The sequence below is a fragment of the Toxotes jaculatrix genome, chromosome 19, assembly GCF_017976425.1.
Source record: "Toxotes jaculatrix isolate fToxJac2 chromosome 19, fToxJac2.pri, whole genome shotgun sequence".
Lineage (NCBI taxonomy): Eukaryota > Metazoa > Chordata > Actinopteri > Toxotidae > Toxotes > Toxotes jaculatrix.
The window spans coordinates 13867381-13888647 of record NC_054412.1 but is presented as its reverse complement, the minus strand read 5'-3'; the positions used below and the strand labels follow the sequence as shown (position 1 = coordinate 13888647).

General features: G+C 42.5%; 1 protein-coding gene across 1 annotated transcript in view; it reads right to left on the bottom strand.

The window, feature by feature from the left end:
• Positions 1-21267, bottom strand: part of LOC121199417 (MAM domain-containing glycosylphosphatidylinositol anchor protein 2-like) — a 149393-nt gene that overhangs the window by 41267 nt on the left and 86859 nt on the right. Inside the window, exons 7-9 of the mRNA XM_041064067.1 lie at positions 15108-15199; positions 14769-15006; positions 4824-5117 (exon numbers count right to left, since the gene is read on the bottom strand). Of these exons, the coding sequence (XP_040920001.1) occupies positions 4824-5117; positions 14769-15006; positions 15108-15199 (624 nt within the window). The remainder of the gene's footprint in view (positions 1-4823; positions 5118-14768; positions 15007-15107; positions 15200-21267) is intronic.

Below are 21267 nucleotides of genomic sequence, written 5' to 3'. Positions count from 1 at the left end.
AGGACAGGAGACCATTCTATACCTCCTTCTTCCCTCTATTTCTCACTGTTTCTTCATTCCCTCTCTCAAGCCCCTGGACCATGCCAAGTCACTTTGACTAAGAACATTAGGGTGTCACAGCTTGGGATTTGGCGTTTGCAATTCTATTAGAGCGACGATTCTAAAGGCAAACGTCTTCCATTCCCTCTACCTCTCCTCCTGGCGTCGCCTCTGCCAGCCAACAGATGCAGGTTTTTACATATCAAAGCTGTTGACTTGCCAGAGTCGTTCCTTCACGCCTCTAATGCTCTTTGCTTCAGAGGACTGTACCTCGGTCCCTTGATCAAGTTACTAAACGCGGCTTTGCACATGGCTCACCACCAAAGGCGGGTGGCTCATGCTGGGACCTGGAAATGGAGGCGAGAAAAGCATCTCAGAGGGATTGGCTTGTGCTTACACACCATGAGACAGGCCAAGAGAAAGAAGGGAGGGGGGCATACCGACAGGCATGTGGAGCAAACAACAAGAGCAAGGTCTGACTGTGTTAATAAAGTAAATTCTCGAGCTAAGAAAGACGAGCAAAGGTCTATGTTTTTGGCAAACGTAACAGAGTCAACAGAGTGCGTGGCTGTGTACACATGGTGGACACATTTCCCCACCATACTCAAATTGTGTCAGAGCAATGTAACAACTCAAGAGCGGACTGTTTGTGCTTTTTAAACTTGGGCTTTGATGCCAACTATTAATAAGTAATAACAGTCTGACGAGCAGAACTAGCTCTGAAGGGAAAACATGGCAGGATGATTGATTTATCAATACCAAATCCCTAATAAGTCTCTTCATTATGTGGTCTGCTTTGAAGATGAAGAACAGATGAAAGTGCTGTATGACATCAAGAACTGTAGTGCAAGAGAGGTGCTTTATTAAAATAATGCTACATAATCAGAAATAATTGCGCTCTCAAAATAAATTGTGTTGAAAGAAAGAGACAGAATTATCAGGAGTGAATTGATGTGCTTCACTGTGTCTTGTACCGTGTGTGTCTATTCTTCACCTGATGCCTTGGAGTCTCATTCTCCCCTTCCCTCGCCTCCTGAGGCATGTCTCCCCCATCTGAAGGTGTTTTCACATACGAACTCGGGACAATGTCCGGAGAATCAGGTCTGGACATTATCTGGAGCTGCCCTTTCACACATGCTGCGCACAACAGGAGATTGCTCGTGCGAGACGTGTTCACACCTACTGGAAATACTCTTTTTAACTCTCTGAACAACAACCTGCTCTACTCACACATCGGCTCCACTGTACTGGGGAGCTGGCAGGGTAAAGTCCATTTAATGTCCGGTTCAACTGATTCGGACATTTGCGTTCACGCATACATTTCCTCCTGGTAAGGTCTAGAAAGGTTCAGGGTTGTAGTGCATGTGTGAAAGCAGTTCCACTGTCACTAACAACAGTCTCTCCTTGTAATTAACCCCTGTCCACAGTCATGGAGACTGACCGGAGGGGAGGGGGAAGAATAGGTGTGATAGGAGATGACCTTTTCTGGTTGGATGTCAGAGGAGGGAAATCTTGCCCGAAAGCGCACGGGGTCTTCACCTCCACTCTGAGATGAGGTCATTCAAAGGTTGTGGAGCCTCATGAGAATTACACCTTCGCTTCTTGAAAATAGTTTTTCAGCTTTTACTACTTTATATCACACTCAGTTTAACCGGAGAGGTATGAAAATACATAATGAATTTTAAACCCTGAGCTTCGGATTTTTTGTATTCATTGTACATTCAGCAGCTGGTTAAGGCCACCTGAATTTATAGTCTGAAGGTCTCGTTCTTCCTCTCCACCTCTGAGAGTGTTTGTCATACCAGACAATGAGGCGGCTGCTGATTCTATATATACTGTGAAGTGAAACACTTTTCTTTTGCCTTTTTTTCTTCTTCCTTACTTTGTTTCATCCTATCTGCCTTGTCATCCTTATGGTTAGTCTTGATCACATTTGACACTTGTTTTCAGACTGAGGAGGAACTTTGTTCTTTTGTTCTTTTACCCATGTCCACTGGATGCGGCTGCATTGCTTTTAGGTTGCACCATGGCTCCTTCACAGTTCTCTCGCGGATCACATTTCCTTTCCTCAGCAGCCACCTTTCAAATATTGTTTTGTTGTTTTGCTGGAATTTCTGCTGAATACATGCACTGAATACATGTTCGCAGCTCATCTATTTTTGAATTATTTTTTGGCCCTTTACTACAGATTACAGCAGAGAGAGTATATTGCGGTTCATGGTTGGCATCATGACCAGCCCTGTATTAAGAAGCTCATTTATGATCAAAGTGGTAGCAGATAGTTTGTGTCTGTACTTTACTGATTTTAATATCCGTACTACTGCATGCTGTTTTATCTTAATTTTGTTATCTATAAATATATATTAACAGGAGGGGAACATAAACATAGGGAAGCAGAGAAAAGGGTGACAGCGTGTCTACACAGAAAGTATTGTTTTTATCCACAGTTTTCAGTCGCCCATCTCACAAGCCACACGCTTCGCTTACAACTCTAGTGTGACACGGCCACATCCTGTGGCGATCAGGGTTAGTTTCCTTATTCTATGTCTTTTACCATGATGTGTTAAATGGGGAAAAAAATACGCAATAATCTATCAACCATACCTGCCATCATAGTTTTATGCACTCTATGAAAATCCAGCAGTTTTATTATGTGAAAAAGACGGCGTGAGGACATTTTATGCTTTTTAATCTTCTATGAGAATAACAACTCTCAACTCATTCCAAAAAGACCTTTTATTTTGGGTAGGCCTTGTTTAAATTAGTCATCTCTTTTTTTTTCCTTGTCACTGATTTATAGACTTAGCTTGTAGCATGTGATGTTCCTGCAAATTAAGGAAAAAGGTATTTTCATAAATGCAGCATAATTGTAGCTGCTGACCAAAAAGCTTTTGAACAGTTAGGGCTTATTTGCTTTTTTTTCTCCCTGCTCTAATTGTGCTGCCCTACGACAGCCCCGAACGGCAGCAGGATCACTGTGACCCATTGCTGCTTGTGGCTTTCTGCTGAGAAGGAGCAAAAGAGACAAGCAGCATCATCCATTGTTCAATTGTTTTTAAATGAGTGAGGCAGGGGTTGTATGTAGAAGTGTGTTAATATTTCACGTGGACTGCATGCAGTGAGTCTTCCAGTGAAACTGCTGTTTGAAAGTAGGGCATGGGGACAAGTTCAGCACGAGGATGCCGTGTGAATATATAGCAGCACTTTCACCTTGCTTTCAGAAAGGCTATTGACACCAATCTTGTTCTTTTAATTTTGCATTCAACAATTTGTTTTCAGCCTGCCACACCCTCTGCGCATGAGGTGGCAGACCCACAGAGTGTTGCTAATTAATGAAGGGCATCTTAAGAGTCTAAATCCGTTGTTTACTTTTTGGTGTCAGCGTTGGTGCACTGCAAAGCCACCAACCTTTGATATGGGGCTGTCATCACTGCATAATCATAATCAATTCAGCCAAAAATTCAACAGTCTTCTTCAAAGCACATCAAAACTTCATTAATTCTCTTAACACAGCGCAGTGGGTAACAGCTAAGCTGCAACGTGAACGCCATAGCAAAGAGCACAATAAAAGTCTCGAAAAAAAAAAGAGAGCAGAATTATGCGCTAATCCTTGTCAGCGAGAACAGAACGGGGGCTGCTCTTGTTCCTCCTCAATCAAAATATTGGTAGTGGGAGTGTCAAGTTCGTCTTGAATCACAACCCTGGTTGAGCTGCAGCCACGACGCTGTTTTATTAGTCACACTTAAAAAGTTGTTGGATATTTTTCTGCAGTCTTATGTTTGGCAAGTTTAATCCGGAGGACGCTTAAAACGTGGGAGTCAGCATGCGGCACGTTAATTGCCATTCATTTCACAGTAGTTTAGGAGTTCACAGGTTCTTTCTAGATTACGGTAAATTGAGATGGAAGAATGCATGGATTAACTAAGTAGGCCATGAGAAAAAAACAATAGAGCTGTGGTTATGAGAATCAGTTTTTCTATTTCTTGTCATCACTTGCCAGAGAATTGTATGCACTCTACATGGATCGCTTTCATTTCGTTCCTATCCATCTTCTGTTCTTTTTTTTTTTTCCAGTGGAGAGAAATATCCCCAGCCTTTGAATGAGTGACACCACTTTGAATCTCTGATGTTCATTCGAAATATTCCATTCAAATCTCCATTAATGAATACAAAATGAATACTAGTGGGAATAAATTAGCCGCTCACTAATTAGCTGTTAAGCCATCTTTCAATGTCATATCTTAAAGGAGGGGAAAGGGTTTCTTGCTGAGCGGTGATGGCAGGGGGTCCGAGGGGGGTGATATGGCACACAGTCTTCGGGGCTTCTCTGATGTGAGTGTGCGCACACACACACACACGTACACACGCAAACATGCAGACGGACCCTAACAAGTGCGGACATCTGTATCTAGAGCTTTGTGCCTTTGTTAATATTAGTTCTGCTCAGTTCACACTCAGCAGATAAAGTCCTCCCCTTTGTGTAAGAGGTGGAGTCAGAGCTGTTTCCTCTCAGACCTGACGGAGGGCACCAGGGGACTGGACTAATTTTACAGCCTTAAGAAGGAAATTGGATGGGCGTGGACGGGAAGAAATGGGGGAATGTTGAATGTTGGTCACACCGGACAAGAACACATGAAGATTAATTACACTGCATACAAAGAAAATACATTACAGAAACAACTGACACACCATACACACATTATAACACTACGACGAGTTATACCACGACATACACACACACACATATATACTCAGATAAAAACACCCAGAGCCTCTCTACTCACATTGTACGATGAGCTCCACCACGGCCTCCCGGGGCTTTACGTTGAACCCATTATACTGGCTGGTCTGGCAGCGGTATGAGCCCGTCATCTCCCTGGACACATTAACAATACGCAGCACACCATCGTAGCTCTCCATCTGCATGCTGCCATCCGGCATGGGCGCCTCCTTATCGGCTCGCGACCACAGGATGATGGGCTTGGGCTTCCCTGAAACAAGGCACTCCAGCTCCACTGTGTCACCCTCGCGGGCCACCAGGGGGGACTTGCCCCGGGGGACTGTCAGGTTGGGGGGAACTAAGAAAGAGAAAAACAGAGGAGGGACTGATATGGGGCTCTAGAAAGTCAGCAGGCGGGGTAAGAGGAAATGGTCGACTGGGGGGAGAAAGCAGCGTGGAAAGTATGGAGGAGGGGGAGCGAATGAGCATCCAAGTTGCAATGGCAATGAAGCCGAGTCTCTCTCACACACACACACACACACACAGCGTGAAGGACCATGCAGACATTAGCAGCAGCGATTGGACTGGACAATCTGAGCATATACTAAGTAAAATCATCATGGAGGGCAGCAGTGAGGAAGTTAAATGTCATCAAGCAATGGCAAACAATGAACAATGCAATGAAGAGCTGACAAGCAAATGCACTTTGTTACCATACCGGTCAAAGAAAACAGTAAGTAACAGCCCTTTTCAACCACATAGGCCCATGTACAGACACAGGAACTAAATTAGCAAACGTCCCTTTTGTGCATTAATGTGTGCGTTTCCACTGCGTCTGAAGAATCGATTTAAAAAGATTTGGCAAATTAGTCCGATAACGACTCTGAATTTGAAGATGATGACAATGTTTGTGATGCAAGTTTCACACAAAAGGAAACAATTCAGAGTTACTGTGCTTTATATTGTGCTTGTGTTCTGTGGTTTTTTGTCTTTGTCGTCAGCTGTGATGACAACAATCAGCTAATTAAAGGAACAGTGTGACATTTTCAATTTTCATCTGTCTATCAGCAAGAAAGCGAATAAGCATGTTTCCCAAAATATCAAACTGTTCCTTTAACTTTTGTTCCTTTTGCTGACTTGCTTTGGTCTCTTGATCACCTCTCCCTTTATCACTTGTTGTCTCAGCTCGTTTGCAGTCACTCTCTTTATGTTGCTGATAAAAGAGAAGTCAACCTCTTATCATCGACTATCATTGCAAGACATCTCCAACCCTCGTCCCAGTACTGGTGCTAATTGCACCCTGCACTTGCAGGACACAAGTTCTAGCAGTCAGGAAGTTTATGTTCGACCAATCAGTGACGTTCCGCACTGCAAACTCCAGCCTGATAGTTCCTAGGACATCAGAAAGTACGAAGCCCAGAGACGGCTGAAACAATGGCAGAGGAATTAGAATTCTTTCATTGTGGTTCCTGAAATAGTTCCTGGTCCCATGGAAATGTTTTTTGTAGTGGAAACAGGCTATAACTCACTGAAATAAGAAGGTAAAAGAATCCACCCAATAATCGTAATATAAACAAATTCTATGTACTCTACAGCTTCCAAGGAAACAATATTGCATTACCCTTCTAAGATACCATCATAGTCATTGTGAGCATTGCCACTGCAACCATCAGCACTACAGTATCATCATCATTGTCACAGTTTCACCACCATCATCATTTCAACAGTCATAACTCTTATCACCATCACCATCCACTTGCATCATTACTATCAGTCTGCAGCTTTTTACTTCCCTGCCCTCCTCCTCATGGAGCTGCTCAATTTCATCCACAGCATCGTTTAATTCAGAGCATTTACAACAGAACCCTCCCAAAGGTGATATAGCATTATTGCTGGCCATGTAACAAAATATGATCCAATAAATATCTTGCCTTTGTTTAACAGACATTTTAGAGCCTGGCTGAAAGTTAGCAATGAATAATAAAAGAAGTGCAAAGTGCCAAATTGCTGGACACAGTTGCAGGCTTCCTCGAGTGTGGTTGTGTGTGAGTGAGTGCCTGTGTGTGTGCGTGTGCATGTGTGTGTGTGTGTGTTCTAAGTTTGGAAAGTGGGAAAACTAGCAGGTTGTATCAGGCGGTCTGGTTCCTCATCAAGCATGCTGGCCAAGTAAATTTGTTTAATTAGTAAACCTGGCAAATTGCACCGGCTCCTAGAGTGCTGTATGTGTGTGTGCGTGTGTGTGTGTGTGTGTGTGTGTGTATTTCTGTGTTCATGTTTTTTGTGCAAGTCCAAACCATCAGCAGACTCCAAGACTATTTTGTACAACAGCTCCCAAAAATAGTTTATAGACAGCGATTCGAGGAGTGAAAATCTTCTCAGCAATGATGAAACCGTGTCATGCTTCCCTGATGATTTTAGAATCACTGTCATTCTGCCCAAACAATGCAGCAGCTGGAATGAAGTCAAGCCACATTGAAGTTTCATAGTGATGAAATCACTAGCAATCTCCAGAAAATGAAAGAGTCCAGTTATATTTCTTTTGACCCCATTTCTGTCTGGGTGAGAACGAACATTCCCACTGTCATCTCAATGCTGCAGCTGTCAGATATTCCTTTTGTTCTTAAAGTGAGTCAAAAGGTACAAACCTACTCAAAATGCTGGAAACCGTGGTACATCAAACTGCATGTGAGGTAACCCGTGGGCTGTAAAAACCCTAACAATGAGCCAAAAGAGGATAAAACGCTCCATCGAGCTGTGACGAACTTAAGTCAGGTGTTAAGTACTTGTGATTTAGACTCTTCGAGGAACACCCTTTCACACACGTAGTCATTTTATTCATTTTTACTACAAAAATACTGATCATGGCAGCTTTAAATCACTTTTACTGTATATGGAAAATTCTGCACTGATAATTCATTGTATTAAAACAGATGGAAATTCCTAAGTTGCCTTTCCAGCCATTGTTACCCACAAGTTTGGCTGCACATCAGCCAGTTCAATGCTTATCTCGAGCTTTTCAGGTATATAATGCATAAACATGTTGGTGTCATAAGAGTGGGATAATGAAGACTGGTCATTCACAGATAAATCTTGGCAATGCAATTTGGCACCACAAGAGCAGCAAAAATGATCTCCACAGAGACAATGACAGCGGACACTCATTGCATTCTCATGCATTCGCTGATTAGTATTCACACAATATCTCGACTGAGCCAGCCAGGTGTCAAGAGCTGACATATTTCTTTCCACAGCATATTTTCTCCACTTTTCTGAACAATTCCTTGGGTCCAAACAGTGAAATAGTGAATTGACAGCAGCAGGATAGGAGGGGAGCAGCAAGCATCCATTAGCGAGTAGAGGAGAGGTGTATTCACTGAGTTGCCATCATTACACCTGGCCTCTCCACAGCCCAGATTAGGCAGGCAATTACAGTTGTCTGCCTATTGGGTTTGGCAGCACAAATACTGGCTATCAGCTGCCATTGTCTCTCTCCACACCATCACAGAAACGCAAACAGGCATACACGCACACAGACATCTCCCTCTCGCTAACTCGGTATCTCCTTCTTCCTCCTGCTCTCTCTTTCCAAGTGAACACCCTCTGCCTCTGTGTGTGAGACTGACCACTGAGATGCTCAGTGTGGCAGAGAGCCCGCTACTGGTCTTCACTGTGCTCTCATTGTGCCAAAGCCATCCAAATGCCAGTGATGCCTGCAGGGCATGCCCGCTGTGTGCGTATGCTTGTGCAGTGTGTGCTTACGTGGTTTTATGTTTCTGTATGTGCATGTGTGTATGGCTGAGTGTTTCTCTTCTCGCCCACGGGTGACACCATGCTGTGATCCTCAATGGGATGCTTCTCGCTGTTGTTGCTGATGGACAAACATTGCATCTATGTGTGCGCGCTTGTGTACTTTTTTGAGGCCAAAATTGGGACTGGACCTCCCTGTTTGGCCTCAGTAGCCCTACACATCTCTAGGGCCTCAGCTGGAATGGTCCTCCAAGTGTAAGAGGCTGATTGCTGGAGTGTGTTAGCAGGATCCATCAGCGCCACAGCAGACACGGTGCAATGTGAGCTGACTGCAAAACGTGGAAAATATCTGGCTCTCTGCATTTTCTTACAGCGGCGGGAGCCAGAGTGGCGCGCACGGACGTCTTTGAGAAAAAACAACATTTTCGCTGCCCCCCTTTTTTTTACTGGTAAGTGCTGTGACATCACTTCCAGTCACCATGGCAACACAGCACTCTCTCTCTCTCTCTCTCTCTCTCTCTCTCTCTCTCTACTACTGCAACTCCTGCAGAGTGTGTGAGAGTGTGTTTAGACAGCTTGAGGCCAATGAGTTGGTCACAATGTGACAGGACTCTCCGCTCCTCTGAGTCCTGGAGCTCTGGGGACAGACAGAGGAGCTTGCGTTTTCTGTGTGTTTATGTTTGTGAGTGTGTATGTGTGTGTGTGGGAGAGAAGCATCTATACAACAAGTTGCTGAAGTGTAATAAATGTCTACAGATGTGTTAAAATTGGCTTAGCGCAATGATGGATTGCTGCGACACATTACTGACTACACTGACATACAACTGTGTACGTGTGTTTTTGAGCCGTATGCTGTTCCCCTGAGGTTTTATAAGTTGTCTTACAATCAATCACACAAACCCCACATAAATCCATATGAGTGAGATTGTACAGCAGCAGGCTTTCTATACCAATACTCTCATGGGCTGTGTTTTGATTTGTGGCCACACTGCTCTCTGTAATCTTGGCGTTCTGTTTTCTAACATTTACCCAACCAGACAGAGTAAAGGGATTGCTCACTGCCCCGTTATAGAAATGCACAAATACACACCTCCAGTGCCGCCACTTTTTCTGCTGCTAAGCAGTGAGCGGGACTCTGGAAGGACCAGAGTTTATGCACATCGCTCAAGGGGCCTCGACAGTACTTAATGAGGGAGGGAGAGTGCTTCTTATTCGCATTTTCCGTTCAGGTTTTCCCAGCTGGACAGGGAGGTGATTTCCCAGATGGTCACCTCCATAAAGCATGACTTCAGGTGGTGCAGTTAAGGCTAGATGCTGGTACACTGTGCATAATATGCCAAGTTATCTAGTCTTATTAACATAATTTATGGACTTAGCATAGAGTGAACACTGATCACAGTATACCTACCAGTGAAAATACCACTGTGCTCCTGCCTGCAACCCTTTGATTTTCCCCCAAACCTCCATAAATGTACACGTTTGTGTTTACAGAGTACAGAGTGTTTCCCCCCTGACAGTCCTGACATCTATAACCTTCCTCTGAAAAATCGCAGGTGTTGCACTGACATATGCTGCCAGGTGGTTATATGCCTATCATTCTAGAAGTAGCATGACCGTGGCATCTACTGTTGTCATATGGCAGATTTCTCAGGACAGCATCCCAGCTGTGGGACAGCTGTTAGGTCCCTTCATGACATTATACAGCCTGGGACTATTTCTGGACCTTTAGCATTTCTAAATCCAAAAACACAAAAATAAAAGTGTAATCAATGGACTAAATTGTGTGTTTATCAGGTGAATGTAAGCTTGTAAGTGTGGCTAACTAGTTTACATAAGCAACCAATTTCCAAGGCTACAAGCACATAATTAATTTACTACTATAGTTTGTTGTGCAACAATTTCTCTATGGTATGGCAAGCTGGTCCTGGATACTAGGATCTGTCCTTTAGCCTGATATCATGGATGTAGCCATCAAGTGTAAATTAAAGACTGGGTTCTTGTTTTAAAACAAGTCAGCCTGAAATATAAAAAAGTCAACTGAAGACAGTGTTTTTAACCAACTCATGGAGGTCGTCAGCTGCAATTCAGAAGCCTGTTTTTTCTGAAAATAAGAATTCATTGTTTCAAAAACTACTAAGCTTTTGAAAATGAGCTATACTTGTAACTTTTGACAAAGCAAAAAGCAGAATTTTTTTTATTTTTAGTGTGTATCCGGCCAGTTCTTGAACCAGCTACTGTAGAAATCCTACTGTACAAATCAAACATAGAAAAAAGCAATGAAAGAGAACGGACATCAACTAACATCAATAAAGAATCTACTGATGTCTTTGAAAACTCCACATGCTCAGACCTGAGGGAAAAAAGCAGCAAACAACTTGTTTCCACTCACAGTGACCAAACAGCAGTTGAACTTTTGCACCCTGTAGGTGAGTCAGGATGCAGACCAGGTTTCTCTTTAACGGGGTCAGTGAATTTGCTCCTGAAACAAGCACATCAGTGCGGTCAACAGCCCAGCGGTCATGCTGTCCCTATTAGACTCACATGTGGCACAGTCCCTCGGTTGACGGCAGCTCATGTTGAATCAGAGTCAACCAGACAACGGGACGGTTGAAAGGAGGATAGACAGGATAGATGAGTGGGCCTGCTGTGAGCTTTGGGTGACTCAAATTTATTTCAGAAAAAAAAAAGGCTGTACATTGTGTTTATTAAACAAGCTCATTTTTTAATCAACTGAGCACTTAATTGATTTACTTAATTCATTAACTGCAGTGATTCCTGAGATTGACAGAAACACTGGGTGCTAATTGAGGGACTCATCACGGAGGGATTTATCCGCCTCACAAGAAGAGAGAGGTGACTTTCAATCCTAATACTTACTTTGTGATTGTCAATCAGACTGAGGATGAGCTACTGTGGTTTGCTGATGCTAAGATGTATCAACAGAGACTATTCTTGCCACAGCTGTTTAAAGGACAGCAATGCAGTTTTCCTGAACGAGATGGCAGAATCTAATGTTTATAGTAATTATAAGACAGCGAGTGCAAAAAGCGGGTATCAGCTTTGTGAATCAGCGTTGAAAACTGGCTTTAAATGCCAGAAATCCATCCATAATAACGCTACATGCTATTAAAAATTTATCTCTAAGACGGTCCCAGTGGTAGTTCCAATCTGAAGCCAACATTTCAGCGCAACAGCCGTCGAATGGCAATAATCACATCATCTAACAATAATCATATCCACTAAACACACATTTAACACACAGGCTAATGAGAGGATTAATCGGCTAGTCCCTGTTAGAAGTTTATGGGATGTTTTATGTTTTACACTGATGTTTTTTTCAGCTGTTCCTGTGTCTTGTGGTTCTTAATCCTGACAGTATTCAAAGGGGAGGTCTGTGTCCTCGTTTCCAGGCCACGCTCATAAATAAGCATTAGCCTTGCAATCTCTGGAAGTCCCGACAAAAAAGAAGTTGCTTATTTAATGAGCGTGTCACGATAGTAAATATTAGTGCTGTTTTGCAAAAGGGAGAAATCATGAAAGCTGTTGAAATCTGTGTTCATCAAAAGTTAAAAGAATGGGAGATAATAAATATTCTCTTTCATAAAGACATGCTGTGGGCTGAGGCTAAGCCCGGGTTTGGAATCTGGAACTGGAGCCAATGTTGGAACAGCCAGCAAGCTCCAAAGTGTTCAGACTAGAGACACTTTAGGCTCAATCTCTTTCCAACCACTTCCCCAGCACGAAACCCTGGCAGACCTGCAGCGTAATCTCCTCTAAATGCTTTTATTAAGACTTCTAATTGCAGCTCGGGCTTTCTCCCTTCAGGAGAACAGGCAGAGGAACAAAAATGAGGCTTATTCACCCCAAAACAGGCCGCAGGCATATGGCAAGGCAGAGGCACAAGACGATTTCGTGCACAACAGCTATACTGTTCCGCTTTGCGAACAGTCAGATTGATTCATGGCATCAATCTGACTGAGAGAAACATCATGCATAACAGGAAAACAGCCCAGTCACATCCAGGTAAAGCAGAGGGAATTGTAACCGGCAGAAGCAAACTTCAGTGTATTATTTCCTATGACAGGAACAGCTCTATGACAACGCAACACTTTCATAATATTTCATACCCACACATCTGACTGGAACAATGAAAGTTTAAGAAGCAATCACATCTGAGCCTTAAGGAAACCTTTCATTTCATACAATCACAATAAAGTCAGTCATTTCCTCATTTATTTCCTCAGTCAGACAGCAGTAATTTTTTTTTTTTTTTACACATTAAAGGGTCTGTGTTAATGCATTGGCATCGCCCAGGCACTCCAAAAGAAGAGACTGCACTACTTAAAAGATAATGAGGAAACAATCTTGGCAGGTGCGATTGATCCTACTGTTTTATAGCACAGGGATTATCAAAGGATTATCTAACAATAATTATGCACCCAAGGTCGACACACGGCTTTCATGTTCACGCTGTGAGTGGCAGCGAGGTGTGTGTGCGATAGGAAAAACAAGACGGTGAGAAGAGATGAGGGTGCATGAGTGTGTGAGTGTGTCTGTCGACGCGCGTGCATGCAGTGTGAGCGTAAAAGGGGAAGTAAAGCTCGCAATCACAAGTCACAAAACATCACACAACCCAAAAGTCACTTATCAGTAGCGAACACACGCCAGCAAATTCAAAGCAAAAACAGATATCTACTGCGCCAGCAGCAACACCAACCCATGGGAGTCCCCCGCATGGAAAATCTGGGAATCTGGGATGAGTGAGTGGCAAGCAGGAGACTCCCAGTCGTGGCGTCTCTGAGGTGTAGAGACGATCGGGGTCACATCCCTCGGTGGAGTCGATTGGTGATGTAGTAATGAGTGGTGACACCGGAACTCATTGATTGACCTCACGCCGGAGATTACGCACAGACCACTATTCCTGTCCCATTACCTGTGATATCGCTTTGACTCTCTAACCACAAATCACATTTCACCGTCATTGTAGAGCCTGAACAAAACATTCTGTTAACTCTACTAAATGTGCTATGTACCAGTCTTCTAGAAGTGAAGCTCTCTTTTGTTGCCTCTGAAGCTGTTCCAGGCTTTTTTTCTTATAAAATCTGACACAGAGAGGGGCTGATTGATGTTAAACTCTAAAACAGTAGACAGAAAAATAGATGTTTGACAGCTGATTTTCTCCTTTGATTGTTCTTCTTATGACAGAATAGTGATTTTATTATGTTAGCACCTACGTCTTGCCATCTTTTGAAACAACTGATGTAGAACAGAGGAGCAGAGTATCTAAAAACACAAAGGCTGCTGCAACACTGCTCTGTTTCTAAGTGACTACTCAACATGCCATGATTGAAACTTCAATGATAGAGCTCAGTAGACAAGGCGGACTGATATGTTGTGTTATTAACATGCTGTATACATGTGTACAAACGTTAGTTGGAACAGTGGTGGAAGCAGCTAATTAGATGGAAGGACGATGGATGTTTAGTCTCTGATTGGTTAGACTGATGGAGTCATCTTTGGTTCACAGGAATCCAATTGAACACGCAAAAACAGTGATGTCAGTGCTGTAATACAATGCTGTGTGCAGTCATTTGAAATTTGAAACAGAAGACAGTGGTTCTTCAGCCTTTTTCAGCCTGGGACAGGACATTGCAATTTAGACATTGCAAATATCTTTTCCCTTTTCATTATTGCTTCCATTTCTATCGGTTACATGCCAGCTTAACTGCTGAAATCTGGGGGAAAGGCATATCCTACTGCTTTAAGAGCAACCACACTAGCCATGTAAACATTTTCCAAGTTGAATTATACTATATATGTAAACCACTTACCTAGAGGCTAAGACCGAGGCAAACATTAAAGCTGTTTTTAGACCTGTCAGTTGTAAACGCTCATTAGATCTGGTTCAACTTCAACTGGTTCAACTGATCTCATATATTTAACAGAGTTTTATGCACAAGGCGTTTGCAGTGGGTGATTAAAGCTTATTATGATTATGGCTAACATTTACATTTACAGTGTATTCTCTATTATTGAGTAAAATGATATTGAAGCTGATTGACAGCAAAAACTACAAACATATGACTGACATTGTTTTAAAAAAAATTCCTTTAAAAAGTCCCAAGCTACACAGTCTAAGAAACACTATCACATTTTTTTCCCTTTCTCTGACAGTGGGTATTTTTGTGTGTGTGTGTTTGTGTCAGATATGTTGGGGGAGGTGTGTAGATGCATCACTGGCACAAAGGGGTGTGAGGCTCACCAGTTGTGGACGAGATGTTGACATCAATGCTGATCTCAGGGATGCCTCCTCCCTTCAGCGCGGCCACGCAGGTGTACGTGCCAAAGTCGGTGAACTTGAGGTCTATGATGTCCAGGTTAGTGGTCCCGGGGGAGATGTCAGGGTCCGTCTGGGTGATGACCATACGCTCTGAGCTCCGCAGGGCACGGCCGTTCTTCAGCCAGCTAAACGTCAGCTCCTCTGGTGGCGTTGCCTCCACCTGGGACATTCAGTATGTCACTTTTATTGCACTGGAGAGTGACTTACCTTAATCTGATGTATGCATGTATTTACTCTGCCAGCGCTTTTCCTTAACTCTACCTGACAAGATATCTTGACTTCACGTCCAATCTGGATGTTGTCGTCATTGTGGTAGGGGTCAGGAGTGATCCAGAATCGGCCCTTTTTCAAAGCTGTGAAGGGAAAATCCGTTTGATTAGAACTTGATTTACATTTGTACACTAAACGTGTTTTTCCTGTAAGCCTGTGACACGCTGCAAAAACAAACCCTGAGACATTCACTGTAGGTTATGGCTCACCTTGTTTTATTGATGGGATTTCTGTGATACAATCCCAAAGACAAGACTTTATGGATTTTTTAATAGATTTTTTGCAGCAATTTTACTTTGCTGAGTGTCCACACTTGAGTTGTAAATTGCTGTTATGCATCTCTGGTGAATTCACTGTAAATCTGCTGGTGTTCCTCGCACCTGTTCAGCCTTTGCACGCTGTCTACCTGCACAGAAAGACTGGATTGTGTCACAGCTACCTGGACCTAACTCATCGGAGCCAAAAAACCCCCCAAAAAATAGATTTTTGTTCATCTAGATGTGCCACTTCAGTGCCTAGATTATGAAACCGTAAAAGCGGAACCAGAAGAGTAAGAGTAGTCCCTGATATGACAACTGTAACTGTTCTTTTAAAATAACAGCTGAAATTTTAGCTTTTGATGCAACAGAAGGGTCAAACAGAGAACTTAAAAGATAAAAAAGAATCATGTGTTTGTTTTAAAGACTAAAGCTTTGAACCAACATTAATATTGATAGCTACGGACTGAAGAATCCGACAGCATTCGAGCAGGTTCACACACACTCTCGCACACACACACGCACGCACGCACCCACACACACACACACACAAATCCACTCACAAACACACACTGTGAAATTGGAGAGATACCTAACAAAATATCCACCATTTCTAATCCAATTTGGTTTGCAAACTCCATTTTCAAAGCATAGCTTCTCTGAATGGAAAAAAAGGAGATGATTTCATTATAATGCATGCTGTATTGGTTCCAAACCCTGCGCCTACTGTTCAATTCATCTCCTCAGCAAAAAAAAAGCTGACGGCACCATGGAAATCTTTTCATCTAGCAATTCCCAAGTGACATTATCATATTCAGTTTGGTAAAGGGAAAACGAAAACAAAACCTGCGTGTCAGATTTAAACACAGGAAATTGAGTGTGCAAAACATTGTGATGCCTGCCGAGCTGCACATTGAGGGGAGAGACGAGTGACACATGCCTCCTTGACATGATCTTCCTCCTCACGTTTGAAATCAGTGTCGGCAGGCAGAGAATCCTATTTCTGACGCATGTCAGATAGAAATATTACAATCATGTCAACACTCTCCAAATTCTCACAAACACCACTGTGCATTCATATTCATTATTGTATCCCATACATTCCTATTCTCCAAGTCGCTGCCTATCAATCATGTATATAACTCAGCAGTACTGGCATGAAAACTGTAGCAATTAGCATAATATGGTGAGCAGCATATCTGTGACCTTTATGGATATGAAGATAATACAAGGCATCGCCAACAACCCACGTTTATTTCCCATTTGGGCTCAGCACTGCATCACAGCGTACATGTACTACATACACACCACAATCCAATTTCCTTAAAGCCAACATACTCGCTATAAGGTTAATGAGACAATACTAAGTCCACGTTGGAAGCCATTAATTGAGCGTATCTGTAAGGAAATACTGATTTCCTTCAACCATACATGTCAGGCAGCGAAAAGAGGAGACAGAGTTGTGGCTGTATCTTGACAGTTTGAAAAGGCTTTTGTGTCTCAGCGACATCCTCGGCAGAGTTGGTAGCTGCTCCTTAAGAAAGTATTATCTCATCCACTCCACACACACACACACATGCATTTTCACACATCTGCGTGAGTCATTGTGCTGTCACAGGTGACAGCGGATAAACATTTGGATTAACTGCCTCCCTCTTTTTTCCACTGCTCTGGCTCAAGTACATTCTTCCCCAAACCTAAGAAACTGTAACACAACTCGGCATTGGACAATCACACACCCAACTCTGCTTTACCGCGAAGCCAGATTTAATCTTGCTCACGGAGCTGTCTGTCAGACGAATGAACACAGGTCAGGCCCTTCAGTTGCTTATGTTGTTTCTCTCCGTGGTAAATGTTGTGAATGGCGACACATATAATTGTCAGGGCTCTAGAATAAAAATGTTGATAGTGTAAAGCTGAATAAGTAGTTTTCCACAGGACTCTTCCACAAAATTGGACCTTTTGGCCAAATGAAATTATGGTGCTGTGTAGGTTCACTTTACTGACCACAGGATGTGATGAATCAAACTTTAAAGTGGCATATTTTCCCCACTTAATCACTACTGAGTGCACATGGCCCGTATTACAATGCAGAGCATGTTGACTTTTTTGATCTGATGGTTGGAGCAATGAGGAGCTGTGCACCAATCATGGACCGGGCCTTTAATCACAAATTGTGTGTTAGTGCTAAGTGTTAATTGTCTCTCAAACAGTAGCAGGTGAAGACTGGACTTTTCCCCTGTTATACTGTTTGACTTTTGTTTTTTTTTAATCCTTTTCTTAGTATTTAGTATCCACTTCAGGCCCCTTAAATTTGGCTGGCGACTGACGAGTCAGGTCAGTACCTCAGTTAAAAGGGTGAAAGCACTTAAGAGAGCAAAACAGGGCACACTCACTGCTTTCTGCGCTACATTCACAGTGTGTTGAAACAAGTGGTGATTCAAGGTTTTTCTCAGGCAGCATCAAGAGTTTCGAGTTAAACTGTCCCTAAAAACATTAGCTGATAAAAATTAACCTTAACTCAGCTATGACTCTTTCATGGCTCACATTTATGAGGAATTAATTTTGAATTATTTTAGATTTAAGTGGAAAGAACATGAGTTAATTCGCGTACCCCCATATTCTAAATAATCTGAAAAAGGTTTAATTAGCTCAGAGTGCCGCTTCTATGAGTTGTACTGTTGGGCTTCACTTGCATATTTCTGATGTAGATTTCAAATTAGCATAGAACTGAAACATAAAAATAAACACACTGAGGCCAAATCATGAAATAAAAATACTGTGTTTCCATTCACATTTAACTGTCCAGCCAGTGAGGACATGAAGGTTGAGAGAACATTTGTAAAATACCTCTAAGTTTGAGAGTGAATGGTTGCACACAATTTTTATTTTCAGTTTTTAAAAACAGCATCACTCTGTCTGAATACATACACCTTGCTATAATGTGGGGAAAAAAAAACAGATCTAGGCTATTGAGAAGTAAGGTCAACCATGCAAGTTTCAAAGGTACATTCTAATTTGGAAATCCACTGCTCTCAGCACTTGCACATACATTTAGATTCAGATTCCGCAACCGAAGATCTTAAGTATAAGTTAAACCAGGGGTAGAAATGTCTGATTAAATCTTGGTGGTCAGTTTTCTGTCCCCAAGTTCTCAGAGACTTTTCCTCGCGGTGACTCAGCTTCCCCTCGTCCGCGCTCTGAGCCGCAGTGCACATCAAAATCGCCAGTGCTGCATATGTGCACTCATGCATATTTCAGAGCTGTTTCCCTCCCTGCCTCCACCACATTCAAACCTCCTTTCCTGCCATTTTATCTGACCATAAATATTGAATAGCAAGCAGGCATTCCTGTAAATCGACTACATTTGTGTACAAGAGAGGTAAGTGAGCATTACTTCACCTGGTTGTAGTAAATTTTGCTGGACAGCTGCAGTGACTAAAATGGTGCCTGTTCCTTTATGCATGGGAGAGAATCTAAAACTCGAGGTATTTTAAAAGGGACTGTGGTGAGTGTGCGAGGTGAGAAGTGAAGAGTTGGGAGACTTCATCGGGTGACGCCGCGTTGTCACTCCTGTTTCCACATTTCTGATAACCAATTCGTGGCAGAAGTCACATGAATCTTTAACAAAGCCTCCGCTTGGAGACAGAACTTTCCCATTTGCTTTGGAGGTAAACTCTGTCTCCAACTATCGCTACACAATATCCTCAACATCATTAATATCTTACAAGAGTACTATTCTGTGTGTGCTACTGTGTTCAAGTATGTAAGCTCTTATGTGTTAGGTAGGCCCTCATCATGAACACCTGTGCAATCCAGTAATAAAGTCTTGTAATAAACATTAATGTGCCTCTGCAAAGTTTTAGAAACAATCTCAACTCAATGTCCACTTACTAGCTTTTTTTGCAGAGCTTTAACTACTGTCACACAGGCTTCATTAGCAGACTGAGTTTGCTCAGTTGTCATGGAGACGGATCTGTTAACATGGGAGCTCAAATCCATCTCCATGACAACTGAGTAGGGTTTTTTATCTCTCTCTCTCTCTCTCAGATTATTTGATACATATGTAGATACAGTCTACAATCCATCAGTTGCTAACTCGGGCTGCACCCAAATCTGAATTTTTCACTTTATGTCAACTCTCAGGTTTTACCCACAGGACTAATGTTTTAGTGTCTTGATTGTCATCTGTGATGTGAAAACATGAGATTTCCACACAGCCCACAGGAAATAAATAGAATAGTTCTTGGTCATAGTACAGTAGTGAAATCCTAGCTCTTTATGAAGTGTCTTCATGCCTGGCTCCTGAAAGCGCTACATGGCACTGAACAACAGTAGAAGAAGTGGAGCTGGTTCATAAGTAGTTTATCTGACTTTACTAACATTAGGAGCTGATAGCATTAGAGCAGCAAATGGAAATAAGTTGCTCAGCTTAAGTTGTGTTGTTTTTATCACACAACTATTTCCAAGGTGCCATGCCAACCTTTATGAACCTTGCATTATTACATTTTTGTTGAGAGATGTCCGGATTCAACAAGATTTTTGAGGCACTGTCACAACTCTTGTCTCAAGAATTTGCATAAAGTTGGATTAAGGAATCTCTGTCAGAGTCAACAAAAAATGATCAACTTAAAATTAATAAAGATCATGTTTGCTGTTTGTATTGTATTTTAAATATTAAGGGGTTACAGTAAGATTCATTAATAACATTCCACAGCTTGCTAGCATGGTCTATGTGGCACCTGCTTTGTTAGGTGCCAACTAAAGCTAGGTATGATAAGCAAAATCTAAGCACACATCTAAGACTCAACTGAAGGAAATCCAGCGTTATTTTAAAAAAGCACTGCCAGCTTCACAAGCGCTGGGGCACAAAACACAAGTCAACATATGCACAAACAAATTCTGCATGCATTATTGATGAATTTTGGAAGATGGTTCCCTTTTATCGTCATCACAGCTTCCTGTAGTTGAACCTTGACTGTGGCAACGCGCCAAGGAGTAAAACACCCACTATGGGGACACTTGTGGGAGCTGCTTTCCTCATGGTAATATCAAAAGAGGAAATAGAGGTTCTGTTTGTGCTTACATTTGCATTACATGTCTCCCATATCCAATTTTGCTTGAGACTGCATTCACTTCAATGGTGATCCAGTGGATATTCAAGCCATTCTTTGGGATCATTATAGTACATATTGCAGTGTTCATATTCTTTTACAATAAACTGAAGTGCTTTTGCCTGCAGTGAGCCTGTATGATTCTCCATAGCTTTAATAGCCTGAGGGAATAATGGGTGGCCTGTACATGAAAAGCGCAGATAATCACACAAAGAGAAAAGCCTTGGTTGAAGCCGTCTTCTACAGAGAGCTCATGTCACACGGTGGGATTACAATACCACCTCAGGGGAGCTTCTTAGCAGGGCAAAAGCACACACAGCCCTGACATGCTGACTTTGACATGCACGTATGTACGCACATAATGACAAAGACACAATGGCATCTCTTATGCGCGCGCACACACACAAATATGCAGGGAGAAAACAACACTGCAAGAAAAAAGATGTTTGAATGTGTTTTTTCCCCCCTAACTCTCTCTAGTGCATTCTCACTGCCTTTGTCTGGTAGAGAAGAAAGAAGTGTCTCACTCCACTCTCTCTCTGAGTCATTATCCACCTGTTTACCCATCAGTCCATCTCATTTTTCAGTCAGTCCTGTCTGTCCGTCTCTCAGCAGGCGTCACACTGTGCTCTCCATTCATTCTTGCAGAGAATATCAGCATGTGAAGCTGAACTCATCTCTCAGAGCCAGATGGATGTCTCACTAACTGCCACCCTCCTCTGCCTCATCTCCTCTGCTCAAGGTTAAACACAAAAAAAGGACAACGGGCATTAGCATGGT